Source organism: Aphelocoma coerulescens, chromosome 19 (assembly GCF_041296385.1).
Source record: "Aphelocoma coerulescens isolate FSJ_1873_10779 chromosome 19, UR_Acoe_1.0, whole genome shotgun sequence".
NCBI lineage: Eukaryota > Metazoa > Chordata > Aves > Passeriformes > Corvidae > Aphelocoma > Aphelocoma coerulescens.
Genome location: NC_091032.1, coordinates 6,562,502 through 6,578,528, shown reverse-complemented (window position 1 = coordinate 6,578,528; position 16,027 = coordinate 6,562,502). Strand labels below are relative to the sequence as shown.

The 16,027-nt window shown below is 56.4% G+C and overlaps 3 protein-coding genes and 2 non-coding genes across 6 annotated transcripts in view; 4 read left to right on the top strand and 1 right to left on the bottom strand.

Moving 5' to 3' along the window:
* Positions 1–2,126: 2,126 nt before the first annotated feature.
* TSR1 (TSR1 ribosome maturation factor) lies at positions 2,127–8,104 on the top strand. The gene is made up of 15 exons (XM_069033378.1): positions 2,127–2,246; positions 2,325–2,428; positions 2,720–2,936; positions 3,016–3,150; positions 3,463–3,890; positions 4,152–4,311; positions 4,592–4,758; positions 5,042–5,238; positions 5,654–5,816; positions 6,015–6,125; positions 6,442–6,574; positions 6,930–7,046; positions 7,313–7,453; positions 7,570–7,644; positions 7,741–8,104. The coding sequence occupies exons 1-15, from the start codon at positions 2,141–2,143 to the stop codon at positions 7,917–7,919; spliced, it is 2,433 nt and encodes an 810-aa protein (XP_068889479.1). The 5' UTR covers positions 2,127–2,140; the 3' UTR covers positions 7,920–8,104.
* LOC138120797 (small nucleolar RNA SNORD91 family) lies at positions 5,295–5,385 on the top strand. Its single transcript, XR_011155969.1, has one exon. It is a non-coding gene; the product is annotated as a small nucleolar RNA SNORD91 family (small nucleolar RNA).
* Positions 6,622–6,714, top strand: LOC138120798 (small nucleolar RNA SNORD91 family). The gene has a single exon (XR_011155970.1). It is a non-coding gene; the product is annotated as a small nucleolar RNA SNORD91 family (small nucleolar RNA).
* Positions 8,105–8,436: 332 nt separating the features above from the next.
* On the bottom strand, positions 8,437–10,540 carry SRR (serine racemase). The gene is made up of 7 exons (XM_069033380.1): positions 10,373–10,540; positions 10,061–10,196; positions 9,752–9,855; positions 9,559–9,678; positions 9,401–9,475; positions 8,983–9,192; positions 8,437–8,720 (listed from the first exon to the last, which is right to left on the bottom strand). The coding sequence occupies exons 1-7, from the start codon at positions 10,529–10,531 to the stop codon at positions 8,523–8,525; spliced, it is 1,002 nt and encodes a 333-aa protein (XP_068889481.1). The 5' UTR covers positions 10,532–10,540; the 3' UTR covers positions 8,437–8,522.
* Positions 10,541–10,604: 64 nt separating this feature from the next.
* Positions 10,605–16,027, top strand: part of SMG6 (SMG6 nonsense mediated mRNA decay factor) — a 105,743-nt gene continuing 100,320 nt past the window's right edge. For both annotated transcript variants that reach the window (XM_069033298.1, XM_069033297.1), the window contains exons 1-4: positions 10,605–10,699; positions 11,613–13,365; positions 14,959–15,151; positions 15,838–15,948. In XM_069033298.1, coding sequence (XP_068889399.1) covers positions 10,609–10,699; positions 11,613–13,365; positions 14,959–15,151; positions 15,838–15,948 — 2,148 coding nt within the window. In that variant the 5' untranslated portion in view covers positions 10,605–10,608. The remainder of the gene's footprint in view (positions 10,700–11,612; positions 13,366–14,958; positions 15,152–15,837; positions 15,949–16,027) is intronic.

Sequence of the window (16,027 nt, the reverse complement as noted above, 5' to 3'; positions counted from 1 at the left end):
CCAGTCTTCCTTCCTAAACCAAGGCCATGCCTTTGCATCCAGCCGGTCCCAGCTTGTTGCTCCCTCCCGTGTGGAGTCAGCCCAGAGTTCTTGCTGCTTCAGAAGGAGCTGCTCTTCCTTTAGGGAACAGGAATGTGAGCTCAGCTTTCCTGCAGTGCAGCTGCTTTTTGGGATTCAGCCAGGGTTGGAGCACCCTGTGAGCTGCACTGCTCGTCACACAGCTTGTCTGGGCTTTGTGCTGTGATACAAAGCCTGTTTTTTTGTTTTTTTTTTTTAGAGAAGAGGGTGCAGAGGGGACAAAGTGGGTGACAGATGGTGCTGAGCAGGTGCTGTCACGGTGTCCTGTGTGTGCAGAGCACCAGGCTCTGTGTTGTGATGGTACAGGAGAGCTGAAGGGAGCCCTCCCCCCGCCAGGGCTTTGCTTTGCTGCAGGGATTTCCATCTCAGCTGCTGGAGGGTTCTTCCCTGCTCACACTGTGGCTGCATCCATATTTCCTTGGTGGTTTCAGCTTGACAGGAATGCTTGTTTTCACCTGGAATGCTGTCAGCCAGTGAGGCAGTGCTTGGCTTTCTTCTTGTGCTTGCTCTGCTTGGCAGGTTGTGATTTTTTTGGTAGCCTGTGGTCTGGAGGGCCCTGCAGGACTGCGCAGGTCAGTGAAATCCCTGTAAGATGACAACATATGGACGTGTGGGAAAGCCAGAGCAGCTCTCAGCAGCTCTGAGGATTGCAAAGATCATCAGCCTCCATGGTGTGGGACCCTTCTGGCTGTCTCTGGATTTCCAGACTTCAGGGTGACTCAGAGGCAGAAGTATTTGGCTTTGTGATAACCCTAGCAAAGAAAGTTTCCAACCTTCCTCCTTCCCCTTGTCTTGCTTAAATGACAAGGCATAACTAACTCACGGGATGTTTTCCTTGATTAAGAAGTATCTCAGTTATTCCCTCTTCCCTGGAGACTCCTCTGAGCAGCCTCTTTGCCTTTGGCTCTGCAAGGCAGAGCTGTGGCAGTGCTGTGGGCTGTCTTGGCTAATGGACAAAAACAGCCTTTGGGAGAGACTCTCCTGCTGTCCCACAGCCAGTGGATTCCTGTACAGAGAGACTTAATCACTGCAGTGTTCATCTGTCACCAGAATCTTTAATTTTGTGTCTTCCTTCCTCTCAGGTAGTACATGCTCGTATTTAGAGTTTCAAAGGTTTAAACAGCCAGTCTGCTTTTAGGGGTAGAAAAGGATCCCTAAAGACCAGTTCACAGCTGACAACCCCCCTCTGCTGCTCTCTTGCTGATTTCCTCTCAGGAGGAAGAGGTGGGAAAATGCCTCAAGTTCAGAGGCAGCAGGAACCTCTAGGAACCTGCTTTTCCCTTCCCATGCAGTTGCTCAGTCGGGATGGGAGTAGCAGCTGCCCTGCCTCCTCCTCGGGCTGCTTCAGCTTTACTGGCAATTGCAACACCCCCGTGAATGTTTAACCTTGCCCCTCACCCGCGTTCCTGGGGTGCTGTGGCCCTAATGCTTCCCGTAACCAGCGGAGAGCTGCATCCCTAAGGGATGGAGTGATGCGGGGGCAGGGGCTCTGCTGCGTTGTTTGGGGTGATGTCCCATCGCGGCTGGGTTCGGCTGAGGCCTGTGCCCAGGAACAGACATTCCTGGCTGGATAATGATTGGCAAGACCGAGGTCACGGCGCTGCCGGTAGCAGACGGGCCGGGGCACGGTAGGAATGTTTCCACTCCATCAGGCTTTGCGGAGGGAGCAGCGCCGACCTGCCCTGGGGCCTGGGCGCGACGCCAGAGGCTGAGCAGGGCCTTTCCCCAACCGCTTCATCCCTCGGGACCCTTCCCGGAGCGCGGCCGAGCCCCGTCCCCCCTCTCTGTGTAAATACCTGTACAAAAGAACCAACCAATAAACCGCTGAACGAACGGCTCTGGCTCCCGCCTCTCATTGCCCTGCGGCGCTACGGGCACCATCCCCGCTGTTCGTCCCTCCCCGCCCCGGGGCTCCTTTCCCGGGGCTCCTTTCCCGGGGCTCCTTTCCCGGGGGTCGATCCCCGTCCCGTCCCGTCCCTCCCTCTCGCTGCCCACGTGAGTCCCCGCGCGCTCCCGTCGCACCGGAAGTGACGCAAGGCGGTGGCGGCGAGGCGGCAGCAGCATGGTGATGGCGGCGGCGGGCGCGCACCGGCCTGGGCCGCTCAAGCAGCAGAACAAGGCGCACAAGGGCGGCAAGCACAGCGGCTCCTCGCAGCGCCGTGCTGGAGGTGAGGCGGGACGCGCTCCCCGCGGGTTCCCTGCCGCCCTCGGCCCGCCTGACCGTTCTCTTCTCCCCCCCTCCCCAGGCCGCGTCCCCGTCAAGGCCCAGCCCCGCCGGCGGCTCCGCGACTTGAACAGGGTGGACCGGCGGCATCAGGCGCTGCAGCTCCGCCGGCAGCGCAAGGAGGCGGTGAGGCAGCCGGGGAGCGGCCGGGCTGGTTCTTGCGGGTGGAGCGGGAGATGGGTCGGTTCGAGTCTGTGCCGGAATGGGGCCGGGGCCGGTCTCGCTGTGGAAGATGTAACCCAGCCGGTTTGGGTCTTCGCGGGGGAGACGAGTGGGTGCCAGGGCCCGTTCGCTTTGGGTCAAGCAGAGCATTATTGGGCCGGGTTTGTTCGAGTTGCGGTGTGCAGGAATCGTGCCGGGGGGCGGGAGAGGAGCCGGACGTGGGTTGGGATTCACGCTCTGCCCTTGTGCCCGCAGGTGCTGGCAGAGAAGCGCAACCTCGGCAGCAGGGACGGGCCCCCGCACCTCGTGGTGGTGCTGCTGCTGCACAGCAGGGCTGCAGCCCACGACACCCTGCGCCTGCTGCAGAGCCAGGACTCGGCCGTTGTCCGTGCAGATGAGGGCAGGGCTGGTGGCTTTGCTCTCCTCTGCCCCCGGCTCAAGCAGCGCTGGCGCTTTGTCACAGCACAGGCAGGTGAGGAGGCACCGCTGTTGGTTGGGTTCCTGTTCTGGTACCTCTGGCAGCCCCACTAATGGAGGTGTTTTGGGTGCAGGGGATCTTCACGCTGTCTTAGACCTTGCCAAGGTTGCTGACTCCCTGCTGTTCATTCTGGATCCTGTGGATGGCTGGGACAGTGCTGGGGAGCACTGCCTCTCTTGCCTCTTTGCACAGGGGCTCCCCAGTTATGGTGAGAAATGTTTTGGGCTTCTAGGGGGCTCTGGGGGTGCTTAAGGGAGATTTACTGTCATAGTAATTAAATTTCAGGGCTCTATCACCTTCAGTGAAAAGAAATTTTTCCTTATGTTGAGGTGGAAGTTCTTTCATTTCAGTTTATGGCCACTGCTCTGTGCCCTGTTGGGCACCAGTGAAACTCCCTTTTTACCTTGTGGTGCAAATCTGGCCATTTGGGCTGCTGACATCCAAGTATTTGCCTATGTTTGGTAAAAAGGACATAAGAAGGTTTAGGATCTGATCCTGAACTTTGCTCTCTGCCCGGCAGCTCTGGCTGTCCCAGGGGGCACTGACCTGCCCCCTAAGAAGAGGATAGATGCCAGGAAGAAACTCTCCAAATCCATAGAGAAGCGCTTTCCTGAGGCCAAGCTCTTCCCACTGAACACGGAGCAGGAATCCTCGCTGCTCCTGAGGCACCTCAGCTCCCAGAAGCAGCGGCACCTGGCTTTTCGGGACCGCCGCGCTCACCTGCTCGCCCGTGCTGCTGAGTTTGTGCCCAGCCAGGACAGTGACCTGGTTGGGACCCTGAAGGTGTCTGGCTTTGTCCGGGGACAGACCCTCAATGTGAACAGCCTGGTGCACATTGTGGGGCATGGGGACTTCCAGGTCAGCCAGGTGGATGCCCCTCCAGACCCTCTCTCTTTGAACCCACGTGTGGTTAAAGGACAGAAGAGGAGTCAGGACATGGAGGTTCAGGTGTGTGGGGTGAAGGCTTTGCCAATCTTGTTAGAACACGACGTTTCTAAACTTCCATTGTGGAGAATACAGCTGGGTGTGTGTGGGCAAGGGGAGGGGAAAGGGGAGTTCTGTCTGTGTTCTGCTGCTGGGCTGAGGGTCCTTGCCTGCCGTGTGTAATGAAGGCTGTGTCGTGACATCACGAAGGGAGTTTCACTTGAGGCCGATTGCAAGCTTCAGTGAGGTGTGTTCAGAGCTGGGAACTCCGCTCTCACCCTTCAGGATGACTCTGGAAATGGTGCTGATGAGATGGAGGAAGATGTCAAGGTCCTGATGAAGGCAGATCCAAGCAAGCAGGAGTCCCTGCAGTCAGAAGTGGTTCCTGATCCCATGGAAGGGGAGCAGACGTGGCCCACTGAAGAAGAACTGCAGGAAGCAGAGGGTGAGCAGAAGCAATGGTTCTGTATCTTTTCCTTGTGCCTCTTAGGAGGGTTGTTAGAAACTTCTGTCACCAGGGTGGCTGTGAAGAAACATCCTAGTTGGGATGGCTTCCATCCCCAGTCCCATCAGGTTGTGTGGTTTGCAGATTTTGGCTGTCCTGATAAATTCTTTGTTGGGAAACAGCAGTTCTGGTCTCGATCTGGTTTTGGCTGTTCTGGTATAAATGTTGCTGAGGGGAAGGAGAATTGTTCCTGTATTAACCACTGGTGGGAATCCTACAGATTCTCTGAAGGCAAACAGGAGGGTGGTGAAGGTCCCCAAGGGCACATCCAAGTACCAGGCTGCCTGGATTGTGGATGATGGAGAAGAAGGCAGTGAGAAAGATGATGATGATGATGATGAAGATGACGACATGGATGATGATCTGATGGAAGAGGCAGTTTCCCAGGTATCTCCAAGAGCTGATAGCACAGGTGATTGCCAGGCCATTACTGCATGTTCTAGGACAATTCTGTCCTTCCAACTTGCTCTATGCAAGGGCATGACACAGAGCCAGAACTTGCCTGGATTTCCACTGTTAAATCCCCACATGTATCACGTTGCTTTTTTGGCCTGTTAGACCCCAAAATGATGGGCTGGCGTCCCAAATCACACAGTGTGAGCACACGCAGGGTGCCAGTGCTGCATGCACAGCTCTGTGTGCTCACAGGCTCTGTGCTGCCCTGTGCCAGGAGGGGGACAGCAGTGAGGAGGAAGCTGGGGAGGAGGAGAGCGAGACCATGACCGTGTCCGAGTGCCTGCGGGATGACCAGTACGACGAGAAGATGGAGGAGGATGAACAGATGCTGGAGAGATACAAACAGGAGAGAATGGATGAGATGTTTCCAGATGAGGTGGACACGCCACGGGACGTGCCTGCCAGAGTCAGGTAAGAAATGGGACGCTTTGCTGGGAGAGGAGCTGGAAGGTGCCTGTTTAATTTGGTGAGGAAGCCTATGATGTCTTAGCCGTGGTGTCTGAACCTGGCTGAAGGACTCTTGTGAAGACTCTCTTTGGCTCTGAGGCTTCCAGAGCAGGTACTAGTTGGCAGTGAGAGGACCCAGAGAGCTGGGTCCTGACTTGGGAGAGGGAGGAGGGTGGGCCCTGAGGCAAGGACAGGTTGTTGGAGATTTGGCTGCTGGTTTTAGCTCTCTTTGCACCAAGATCTTTCCTGAGGGCTAATGTATGCGTTGCTCCCTTTGCCCTCCCTGAAGGCATGAGACCCTGCAGACCACAGGTGGTGGTGAAGGATGGGATTCACCTCAAGTGATGGAGTAATTTATCTTTCCTGCTCTGTTCTCTAGGTTCCAGAAGTACAGGGGGCTGAAAAGCTTCCGGACTTCTCCATGGGACCCCAAAGAGAATCTTCCAAGGGATTATGCCAGGATCTTCCAGTTCCAGGACTTCTCCCGAACCAGAAAGAACCTCTTCAGACAAATAGAGAAGGAGGAGACTGAAGGAGCTTTGGTAACTCCCTTTGGTAACTCCTCTTTCCCTACTGTGTTCCTTTGCTCCCAGTAGGAGTGACTTATCAGGGAGGTGGTTGGGTGGATCCTTCAGCCTTAAGTTCAGACAATTTTCTCCTGGATTCCTTCCCTAATCCAGGCAATCTTCTGACACTTTTTCTGTTGAGAGAAATGTTCACAACTGCTCCTGTCTTGGCAGGTGGGCTGGTACGTTACACTTCACGTCTGCAACGTTCCTGTCTCAGTGATGGAGAGCTTCAAGGAAGGGAAACCCCTGGTCCTGTTCTCGCTGCTTCCCCATGAACAAAAGGTGAACAAAAGGGATGATGCCTTGGAGGGATGTGCAGCTCCTTGCTCCTTCAGGCTGCATGGCTTGGACAGGGTCTGGCTGCAGAGGGTTTGGGCTGAAATCTCCCCACAATACTGTTTCAAAGCAGGTCAGAGCACACAGAAGCTGCCAGGGGGGTTTAGGATAAAGTGTCTGAGCCTGGCACTGGTGACCAGTAACATTTTGGGACCCCCATTTTCAAGGGCATTCATCTCTGCTGCAATGTCCTGGTGCTTTCTGCTGCCCACCATCCCCTGCCAGCCCTGCCAGCAGCCCCTCACTGTGCTGCCTCTTCCAGATGTCCGTGTTGAACTTCCTGGTGCGTCGGCATCCGGGCAACAGCGAGCCAGTGAGGGCCAAGGAGGAGCTGATCTTCCACTGCGGGTTCAGACGCTTCCGAGCATCCCCCCTGTTCTCCCAGCACACCTCAGGTTTGTCAGGGACTGGGTGCACCAGGAGTGGGGTTGGGGATTCTAGAGCAGGAAGCCTGTGATGTCTTAGCCGTGGTGTCTGAACCTGGCTGAAGGACTCTTGTGAAGAATCACTCCTAGGCTCTGAGGCTTCCAGGGCAGGCACTAAATCATGGGGAATAGAATGGCTTGGGAAAGGTAGTTCACTGATCCAGGCACGGTCCAGGTTCCATGCCAGAGGATCACCTTCATTCCCAGATACTCAGTGCCAGCAGAGGAGGGGTGTTTGTTGGACAGGGAAGAATGAGCTCTGGGGTTTCCCAGAGTTCTGAAGACTGCTGTTGGCCTGAACTGGATCACTGCTGTTCTGTCCTAGCTGATAAGCACAAGCTGGAGCGTTTCTTGCGCCCAGATGCTGCCCTGGTGGTGACTGTTTATGCTCCCATCACTTTCCCTCCTGCCTCGGTGCTGCTTTTCAAACAGAGGAGTAACGGTGAGTTGATAAATGCTGAGGAGGTGGTGTCTGGGAGACAAACCGTCCCCATACTGTGCTTATGAGTGCATCTCTCTAGAAAGTATGACTTGAAAAAGCTGTCCCCTTCCTGCTGATTGAGATGAACTCATCTCCATCCCTGTTGTCACTTGTCTGTCCCTGCTGTGGGGGTGCTCTGGGCCTGGAGCCCTTTGGGGAAGGGGTTTGTGGTGAGGAGGGGGTGATGGAGGCAGCTGCCCTGATGCATTGGTGACTCTCCCTGGCAGGAATGCATGACCTCATTGCCACGGGCTCCCTGCTCTCCGTGGACCCGGACAGGATCGTCATCAAGCGCCTGGTGCTCAGTGGCCACCCCTTCAAGATCTTCACCAAGATGGCTGTTGTGCGATACATGTTCTTCAACAGAGGTACAGCTCGTCTCTGGGGGGGAAGAGGGGTTCTGGAAGCAGAACTGTGCCCATGGTTATGCTGGTGCATGCAGCACAGCCTGTTCCTTACCTGCCTTTCGTGTTTTCATCTCCAGAGGATGTGATGTGGTTCAAGCCTGTGGAGCTGAGGACAAAGTGGGGACGCAGAGGGCACATCAAGGAGCCATTGGGTAGGCTTGATCTGGTGTTTATCTCTGTGCTGCTGGGATGGTGTGGTCCTCCTGGGCCAGAGAGACTGCTAATGGCCTCTTCTGCCCTCTGCCTAGGGACCCATGGCCACATGAAGTGCCACTTTGATGGGCAGCTCAAGTCCCAGGACACAGTGCTGCTGAACCTCTACAAGCGTGTTTTTCCCAAATGGACTTATGACCCCCATGTCCCGGAGCCTGTGCCGTGGGTCAGGAGTGAGAGCACGCTGCCAGAGCGGGAGGTGGAAATGGAATGAGTCTCCAGCATGGCTGGAGTTTGTGCCTTGGCTCCCTGGATGCTGTTCTTGGCCCGTGCACTGTGAGGACAGCACTGATGCCTTGGACGTATTACTGCTGGGGTCTGTACAGGGGTAGCTGTGTCGCCAGCTGCTGCTCAGGTACCAGCTATAGCTATTTATTTTAATGGAAAATGTCAAAAATGCCTAAGTGCCTCTGTCTTGGTGGTGGCCAGGAGGCTGTGTGCACCCCTTGTCCACTGAACCCCCTGGCCCACTGGGATTGTTCCTGTCCCTCATGCTCTGCCACGTGGGGTGTTGGGGGCATTTTCTGTGTGAAGGAGTTTGCTGGCAGTTGCTGTGATGCTGAGAAAGAAAAGCCAAGTAACAGCTGGGGAAGGGTGACTGAGTGCAGCTCTCTGGAGGCCTGGCCCAGAGCAAGGCAGCTGGGGAGGGGAGAACAGGCAGTGCTTTGTTTCCAGGTCCCCCCCGAGACCAATGCCAGCTTCCCTTATCCCTCCACAAAAACTCCCAAACGTTTGAACTTGATCTGTTTTTAGTAGCGCACAAACCACTGCACAAACTGAGAGTGAGGTTTTCATTCCTTGCAACACCACTCCATCCTCATTCCGCTTTCCCAGAGAGGTCTGTGAGCCAGGTCAGGGATCTCAGGTCCACATTTCCCCCACACAGCACGATGCAAATGTTCTGCACATCCCGGGGGACTGCCTGGAACTGCTCCGAGAGCACGGCCGCCAGTCCCACGCCTGCTGTTGGCTCAATCAGCAGCTTCATCCTTTCCCACACCAGCCACGTGGCTCGCTGTCAGGACAGGGCAGCAGCTGTCAGCCTAGCAGCCAGCACAGGCTGCTCCAGGGCATCCCTGCAGTGCTCTGGGAAGGGAGAGCAGAGCTTCCAACAGCCCTTTCCAGCTGGAGACAGCGTGGGTGTCACAGCTGCAGTGGTGCACAGGGGGGCTTGTGCTGCTCTGGGAGTGTGTTGGGGTGAGAGCAGAGGGGCAGGGCGGGGAGGGAGGCAGCTGCCTGCTGGCAGCTACTGTGAGAAAGGAGCTGGGAACCTTTACCTTGATTTCTTCCTCTGAGACTGTCAGGACATCATCAACCAAATCCCTGATGATGGGCCACGTGTTGGGTCCGATGCTGGTTTTTACTGCGTCTGCGATGGTATCCCGCGGGTGGAGGTTGGGGGTCAGCTCCCCTCGGACCTTGGACTGGTAACAGTCATCCACGTTGCATGGCTCAGCAGCAAACACCTTCACATCTGGCCTCAAAGCCTGGGGAGAGCAGGAGGAGCCACTTGGGTGATGCCTGTCCCCTGTTTCTGTGCGTGCAGGGGGCTGAGCAGGCCCTGTTGCTGCTGCCATGCAGACCCCAGGCACCCACAGACTTCCACAGCAGGCTCTTTCTAAATTTAAAAGCTGCTGCCTGCCTTAAGAGTCCTACCCTTCCCACAGGGAGATTCCTGGATGAGCTGTTGCCTACCTTGATGGCAATTGCTATTCCTGCAACCATTCCTCCGCCTCCAACAGGAACCACCACTGCGTTTACCTCGGGTGCCTGTGCAGAAAGGAAGCTTCTGACACTTTGTGTCCCCCTTTTTGCTGTGCCCCTGCAAGGGCCAGGCTGTGCCTTTCCCTCACCTGCTCCAGCACCTCCAGGGCGATGGTGCCTTGCCCTGCGATCACCGCCGGCTCCTGGTTGGGGTGCACCAGGACTCCTCCTGTCTCCTGGACTACACGGGCTGCTGTCTCAGCTCTGGACTAAGGGAAAGCACAGCAGTCACCTCTCACTCTGGCTGGGCTGTGTCCCTGGCCAGTCTTCCCTGTGCCTTACCTTGTCACTGGGCTCGCATGGCACCAAGGTGGCACCATAGGCACGGATGGCATCTTGTTTACACTGCGGGGCTGTCCGGGGCACCACGATGTAGGCAGGAATCCCTGGTGGATGAGAGAGGAAGTCAATCCAACAGCCCAAAAGCCACAGCAGCCAGTTAGCACTGCAGGAGCAAGCAATGCCTTGCCTATGCCAGCTCCTGCATGGGTTCAGGAGAGGGATCTTCGTCCTTCTCTCCAACGGAACCAGCTCTGCAGTTACCCTGTGCCTGCCTCTCGGAGCTGGGGCTGGAGGCTGTGGTACAAATACCTTCTGCCTGAGCAGCACAGGCGAGTGCCTGCCCGTGGTTGCCACTGCTGTGTGTCACGACAGCGCGGGGCAGCTCCCGTCCCGAGCGCTCGCTTTCCTCAACGAGGCTCCTCAGCGCGTTCAGGGCACCGCGGATCTGGAAGGAGAGCACGGGACTGTGTGTGCTGGGCTGAATGTCCTCCTTGCACCATTCCCTCAGTCCTGCACCCGTGCAGGGTGGCAGGAGCTGGTGGGTACCGGCGGAACGCGAATTTCTCCGTTGAACAAGCGACCTTTGCCCCGGGGCTTTGCAGTGCCGCCACCCCCGCGCACCTTGAAGGATCCGGTCCTCTGGAAGAGCTCGCACTTGAAGAGCAGCCTCCGGCCGGCCCTGCGGTCCAGCCCGGCGCAGGTGAGCAGCGGGGTGCGGTGGACGCGGCCCCGCAGCCGCCGCTCCGCATCGCGCACCTCTCCCAGCACCGGCGCGGCCATGTGCGCGCGTGCGCGCGGCGGCGGTTTGTCCCTGCGCGGCCGCCGTCGGCGCCGCCCGCCCCCCCGGCGCAGCCAAGATGGCGGAGGGGCTGGAGCGCGTCCGCGTCTCGGCCGCCGAGCTGCGGGACATGGTGGCGGCGCAGGCCCGGGCAGCCGGCGGCGGGCGAGGTGAGGGGCGCCGGGGGCACTCGCGACTCGCTGCTGGGCCTTCCCTTCCTCGCAGCGGCACCTCCCCGCGGCCGCGCACGGCCCCGCGGCCGCGCTGCCCGGCTGCGCCTGGGGTAGGGCTTGGGGCAGAGCTGCCGCCCCGCCGGCGCCGGCACGGGGCTGTCCGGGGTGGGAGCGCACGGCCGGCGCCGCACCGAGAACGGGGAGGCTGCGGGGCGGGCGGCGGCAGCTGGAGCGGCTTTCCCCCGGGATGGTCGGTCCCAGCCCCTCCCGGTCCCCCGAGCCGAGCTCCCGGTACCGGTGGAGGTTCGGGGCTGCTGCCGGTGCGCGGTGCTGACAGGGGGGAAAGTTTAGGGAATGCAGCGGGAACGGCCCGGCTTTGGTGGGTCGTTTAACCGTGCGTGGTCCGGCCTGGGTTCTGTAACGATTTTTTTGTGTAAATACGGTTAAAGGAGGAGGAGAAAAACGTTACCGGATTGTGAGCGAGGGGGAAAGGCGTCTCTGATGCCATACGGTCTGTTGGCAGAGCAGGGGCTGGGGGATGGCAGCTCCGGCATCAACAGCAGGCAGGTGACTGCTGCTGAGCCTGTAATGATACGACTTTACTCTCGTTATTCGTGCTAAAGTGTCGTGTTAGGCTTTGTCTGAGCCTTGTTGGTGCGTTGAGGCAAAACCTATTGCAGGACGGGGTTTGTAAATGGATCAGGCCAAGGATTTGGTCAGCTGTGTTACACTTTCTCATTTTCTACTCTTATTCTGTGATTTCCTGTACATACTGACATAGATTTTCAGATCTCTCCTGGACCTGCCCTGAGGGTGGCAGGCTCTTTGCCTCGAAATATTTCTCCTAGAATATTTGTCGTGGTATTTTTTGGTGCCTGGGAATGAGTTCCTTCTGTCTGTTTTTCCCCAGAAAACGTGAAGGAGGTGAAGGAGCCTAGGCATCGCAAAGACAACAGGCGCCCAGACCAGGAGATTTACAAACCCGGCCTCTCCAGACTGAGGAGCAAACTTGTGCCACCAAAGCAGGAAGCCTCAGAGAAGGAAAGGAGCAGAGCTGAGGACGACAAGGAGGAGAGTGCTGGGGACAAGGACTCTGTGGGAGTGGGAGCTCCAGCTGTGGAGGACTGGGACAAAAGTGATGGCCCCAAGCAGAACGGTCCTTCACAGGACAAGGAAGAAACAGAGACCAAAGGCAGCCTGCAAAGCCAGGAAAACTTATCTAAGCAGCCCATTGTGGATGAGTGGTGTCCAAAGACCCCTAGAAGAACCAAGAAACCAGACCAGCAGATCTACCAGCCTGGGAAGCGCCTGCACTCGGCTGCTAAAGAACCTTCCCTGCGGTCGGCGAGCGAGGAAATCACCGGGAGGATGGAGCAGCTGAAAGTAGAGGGAGATGAAGAGACTGAGAAAGGCGCTGGAAAAGACACCAACAGGAGAATTAAATCGAGCAAGGAGGACAGAGAGGGGAGCCAGGCGGGGGAAGCAGTGAAAGCCTCCAGGGGAGATAAAGGGAGACGAGCAGAGCGAAGTGAGAGGGTGAGGAGGACGGGGGATGAGGTGCTGCCGGGGAAGCTGGGCTCTACCAAGCGCTATTCCCGCACGGACAAGCGGCGGAGCCGGTACCGCACCTGCAGCACGAGCTCAGCTGGAAGTAACAACAGCACAGATGGAGCCCTGCTCGTGGATGGGGTGGAGAGGCGGCAGGAGCGTGCCAGGGAAAGGATACGGCCTAGGAAGCAGCTCTCCATGTCCTCCACCGACTCCTTGGACGACGACAGGATTGATGAGGCAGAAGCGTACGTCTCCAGCAGGAACTCGGACAGGAGGAGGCATTCGGAGCAGAGCCGAGCTTCCAGGAGCGAGAGCGAATGGAGCAGCAATGGCAGGGAAGCCAAGGGACCCTTTCGAGTCACATTTGACAGCAGGACCATGAACAGGGATGTCAGCCTGGCAGATACAGATAAAAAAAAGTCCCTGAAGGCCTTAGAGCTTTCAGAGGCGAGGAGCCAGAGCAGGGAGCCCCAAGGGAGGGGCCGTGGGATTCTGTTCCTGCCTGCCAACACGGACCTCTCTGCCAGCTCAGTGGGTGTCCCTGAAGCCACTCACCCCACGCCCAGGCTCCTGCTGGGCGGGGCTGGCAGCAAAGGTCCCCGGAGCCGGGGCCGAGGTGGCACTGCCCGCCGGCTGTGGGACCCAAACAACCCGGACCAAAAACCTGCCCTGAAGAGCCAGACTGCTCAGCTTCACTTCCTAGACACGGATGATGAAGTGAGCCCCACCTCCTGGGGGGAAGCCCGCCAGGCCCAGCCCTCCTACTATAAATTCCAAAACTCTGACAATCCCTATTATTACCCTCGTGCCTCCGGGCAAGGCCCCCAGTATCCATATGGTGGATATTCCCTGCAGTACCCTATGGGTCCAACCAACGGGGTGTACCCAGGAGCCTATTACCCCGGGTACCCTGGCCAGGCAGGGCAGTACCTGTGTGGCCCACTCCCCCCCACTCCTCTGAGCCCCGAGATGGAGCAGCAGATGAGGAACATGCAGCAGCAGGAGCTCAGCAAGCTCCTGCGTGAGGCTGGGAACCAGGAGCAGCAGCTCAGCAACCTCCTGTCCAGAGACCGCATCAGCCCGGAGGGACTGGAGAAGATGGCCCAGCTGAGGTTCGTGGGGGGGCTGTAGAGGGGGGAGTGAGTCATTTCCAGGGTGAAATACAAGAGAATGGTGTCTCCCTGGGGATCTCTGTGTCTCAGAGGCTGGGAGATGGGGCGCTGGGTTGCTGCTTTTTGATGTGCTGGGTCTGTTTGTTGTGTGCCAGTGGTGTGTGGGTGGTGGAAGGAAGCTGTGGGTGAGGATGGATGTCATTTCCCTGGGCTGGGAGCTAAGCCGTGGCTTCTTGTGCTCAGTGAATGCCTTGCAGGGACACAGAGGAGCAGGACAAGTACCTGATGCAGCTTTTTGGTTCTTCTGGCTCTTGCTGGAGCTAATGTTTCTCAGTTCCAGTGCTCTCTGTTTTTGTCATCAGACTTCTGCTTTCTTACCTATCCTCAGCGTGTGCTCAGGAAGCATTTTGTGTATTCCTGGTGCTGTGCAACAATGGCAGTGCCTTTCCAGTGCTGTGTAGTTTTGCTCTTGATGCCACTCAGCGTGGTGACGCTTTTTTGACTTGGTGATGCCAGGCTGGCAAGAGAGAAGTAATGCTGTTGCTCTGGAGGGTGGTTAACATGGGCTGTAACAAGTTGCTTCTTGGCATCTTTCCCTTTTATTTGTGACCTGTGTCTGCAGGGCTTCTCTGGAGGCTGATTTGCAGAGCTGACTGGCAGTAAATCTAGCAAGTGAGCTCATTTCAGGGCTTGTTCTGTGTTTTGGGCACTCGCTCTATAGACCACAGGGTGGGATATGTCTGTGATTGAAGCAGCACCAGAGATTTTAGGTCTTCCTCAAGGTGCTGAGGTCACCCAGAATTGTAGTGTGGAAGGAGAGGAAGCACTGTGGAGTGATGCTGTGGCCTGTGGAAGCCCACCCTGCCCTGGGAACATGGGCACAGTTGACCCTGTCCCTGCTGGCAGTGTCCCTTGTGTCCTGCCTGTGTCTGAGTGCCTGCTGCCTGCTGTGTGGGGACTCTTACCCGATGTCCATCTGCAGAAATGTCCAGTTCCCTTGGTGCTTGTGCTCTCCAGGTGCGTATGTAGGGTTTGGGGACTGTGTGGGGTCAGGCAGCCTATCCTGGCTCTGTGCTTTGTGCATCCTTCTCTTATCCTGTCAGGCTCTTCCAGGTATTGTCATCTGGCTTCGCTCCAGGTTTTACCATCCACGCTCTCCTGTTGTTTCTGTAGGACTTGAAAGATTAAAAGGAATGAGGCTGCCAAGGCAGGAACAGCTGAGGATCCCCTGTACCATCAACTTGCCCCACTATTTCAGAGCTGTTCCTAATCTGCAGTTATTTTATTAAATTTGGGGGAGGAATTCTGCTCCGGCATCCAGGCAGGGCTGTGGGCAGCTGACGAGGGGAACGTGATTTCTGGGACTCTGAGACTTTATTTCCATTGGCTGTGATGTTCCCAACTCATCCAGTTTTGAGGAAGCAGGGTCTGTGCTCTGCTGTGTATTTTGGTTGGATGGAAGAGGGGATGGGGGTCATTTTAATGGCAAGAACTCTGTTGCCCTGTGGTTCTTTGTGTGTTTGTTCCTGGCCCAGACCTTGTGCTCGGGAGGAGCTGTTGCATTGACCACTCCCTGACTGTGTTTTGCTGTAGGGTGGAGATGCTGCAGCTCTATGAACGGTGCATCCTCATGGACATTGAGTTCTCTGACACCCAGAACGTGGACCAGTTACTGTGGAAAAATGCTTTTTACCAGGTGATTGAGAAATTCCGGCAGCTCCTCAAGGACCCTCAGGGGGAAAATGCCCAGGAAATTCGAAACAAACTGCTCTTGCTTCTAGATGAGGTAAGAAGAGAGAAACATCCCTGAATTCCACTAAACCTTTGGGTGGGATTGACTGGTTTTTAGAAAGGGGTGGTGTAATGGGACAACTGGTTGTCTTGATCCTATGCATGAGTTCAGCTTCCTTGTGTCATCCATATGCAAAGAGGATACTCAGACACCTTATGGTTTAGTGTGGCAGGTGTATGTTTAGGTAGACATTTGTTAGAATTTAAACCAGGTTTGTTTTGGTGTGTTTGTGTTAATTAGAAATTGATTTAAGCTAAAATGAAGTGGAGCTAAACAGAAGCGTTCCTGGAGGTGCTTGTGCCATCTTTACCAAATTTGCACGGAAGTCATTCTGTAAAACTGCAGCTCAGTTTAGTCTTTGTACCAGGGAGGCTGACAGACCTGAAAGGATGTGTTTTACAGAATTAGGATGGTGGAGGCCTTTAGTCCAACCTCCTGCTCACAGCAGGACTCGTTAAACACTAAAGCAAGTCAGTCCTGATTTTGTGTAGCTCAGTCTTCAAAACCTCTGAGGCTGGAGATTCCCCAACCTCCTTATTGTGCTCTGAAGGGAAACAGCCCAAATCTCATGGAGAGGGACCTCCTTTCTTCAATGAGGCAGGGATGGTGTGGTGATTTTGTGCTTGTCATCAGAAAGATCATAACATCCAAGTGTGTGTGTGTGTGTGTGTGTTTTGCAGGGCTCTTCTTTTTTTGACAGCCTCCTCCAGAAGCTGCAGGTGTCCTACCAGTTCAAGCTTGAGGACTACATGGATGGGATGGCCATCCGCAGTAAACCTCTCAGGAAAATGGTAGGTTGGCTTCCTCATGGAGACTTCTCATCCTGGTAATCCTGTGCAAGGTGCTGAACTCAGTGTGCTGCCCTTGCCA